The following is a 461-nucleotide window of genomic DNA, read 5'->3' on the forward strand; positions in this document are numbered from 1 at the left end:
ATGGCATTGTCATTTTAGGCATTTTGAATCCTCCTTTGTGGCCCTCAATATTAACATTTGGTCCTTCAATATCAAGCTTGGGTGCTTTTATGTCACCCTCAAAATCTGGACCTTTGATGTCAACCTCAGGTACTTTCACATCAATGTTAGTTTTGGGAAGGTTTAAATCAACATCTGGACCCTCCATGTTTGGAGATTTGATACCAAATGATGGCATTTTGATTTTAGGCATGTCAAATCCACCCTTTGGTCCTTTGATATCAAACTCTGGACCTTTGATGTCAACTTCAGGTGCTTTCACATCAATGTTACCTTTAGGAAGGTTTATATCAACATCTGGACCTTCCATTTTAGGACCTTTAATGTTCCATGATGGCATTGTCATTTTAGGCATTTTAAATCCTCCTTTGTGGCCCTCTATGTCAACATTGGGTCCTTCGATATCAACCTTGGGAGCTTTT

At 39.3% G+C, this 461-nt stretch overlaps 1 protein-coding gene across 1 annotated transcript in view; it reads right to left on the reverse strand.

Annotated features, from left to right (window-relative positions):
• ahnak (AHNAK nucleoprotein) overlaps positions 1-461 on the reverse strand; it is a 52,824-nt gene that overhangs the window by 8,003 nt on the left and 44,360 nt on the right. The window contains 1 exon segment of the mRNA XM_032528644.1: positions 27-98. Within this exon segment, the coding sequence (XP_032384535.1) occupies positions 27-98 (72 nt within the window).

This window comes from Etheostoma spectabile, chromosome 10 (genome assembly GCF_008692095.1).
Source record: "Etheostoma spectabile isolate EspeVRDwgs_2016 chromosome 10, UIUC_Espe_1.0, whole genome shotgun sequence".
Lineage (NCBI taxonomy): Eukaryota > Metazoa > Chordata > Actinopteri > Perciformes > Percidae > Etheostoma > Etheostoma spectabile.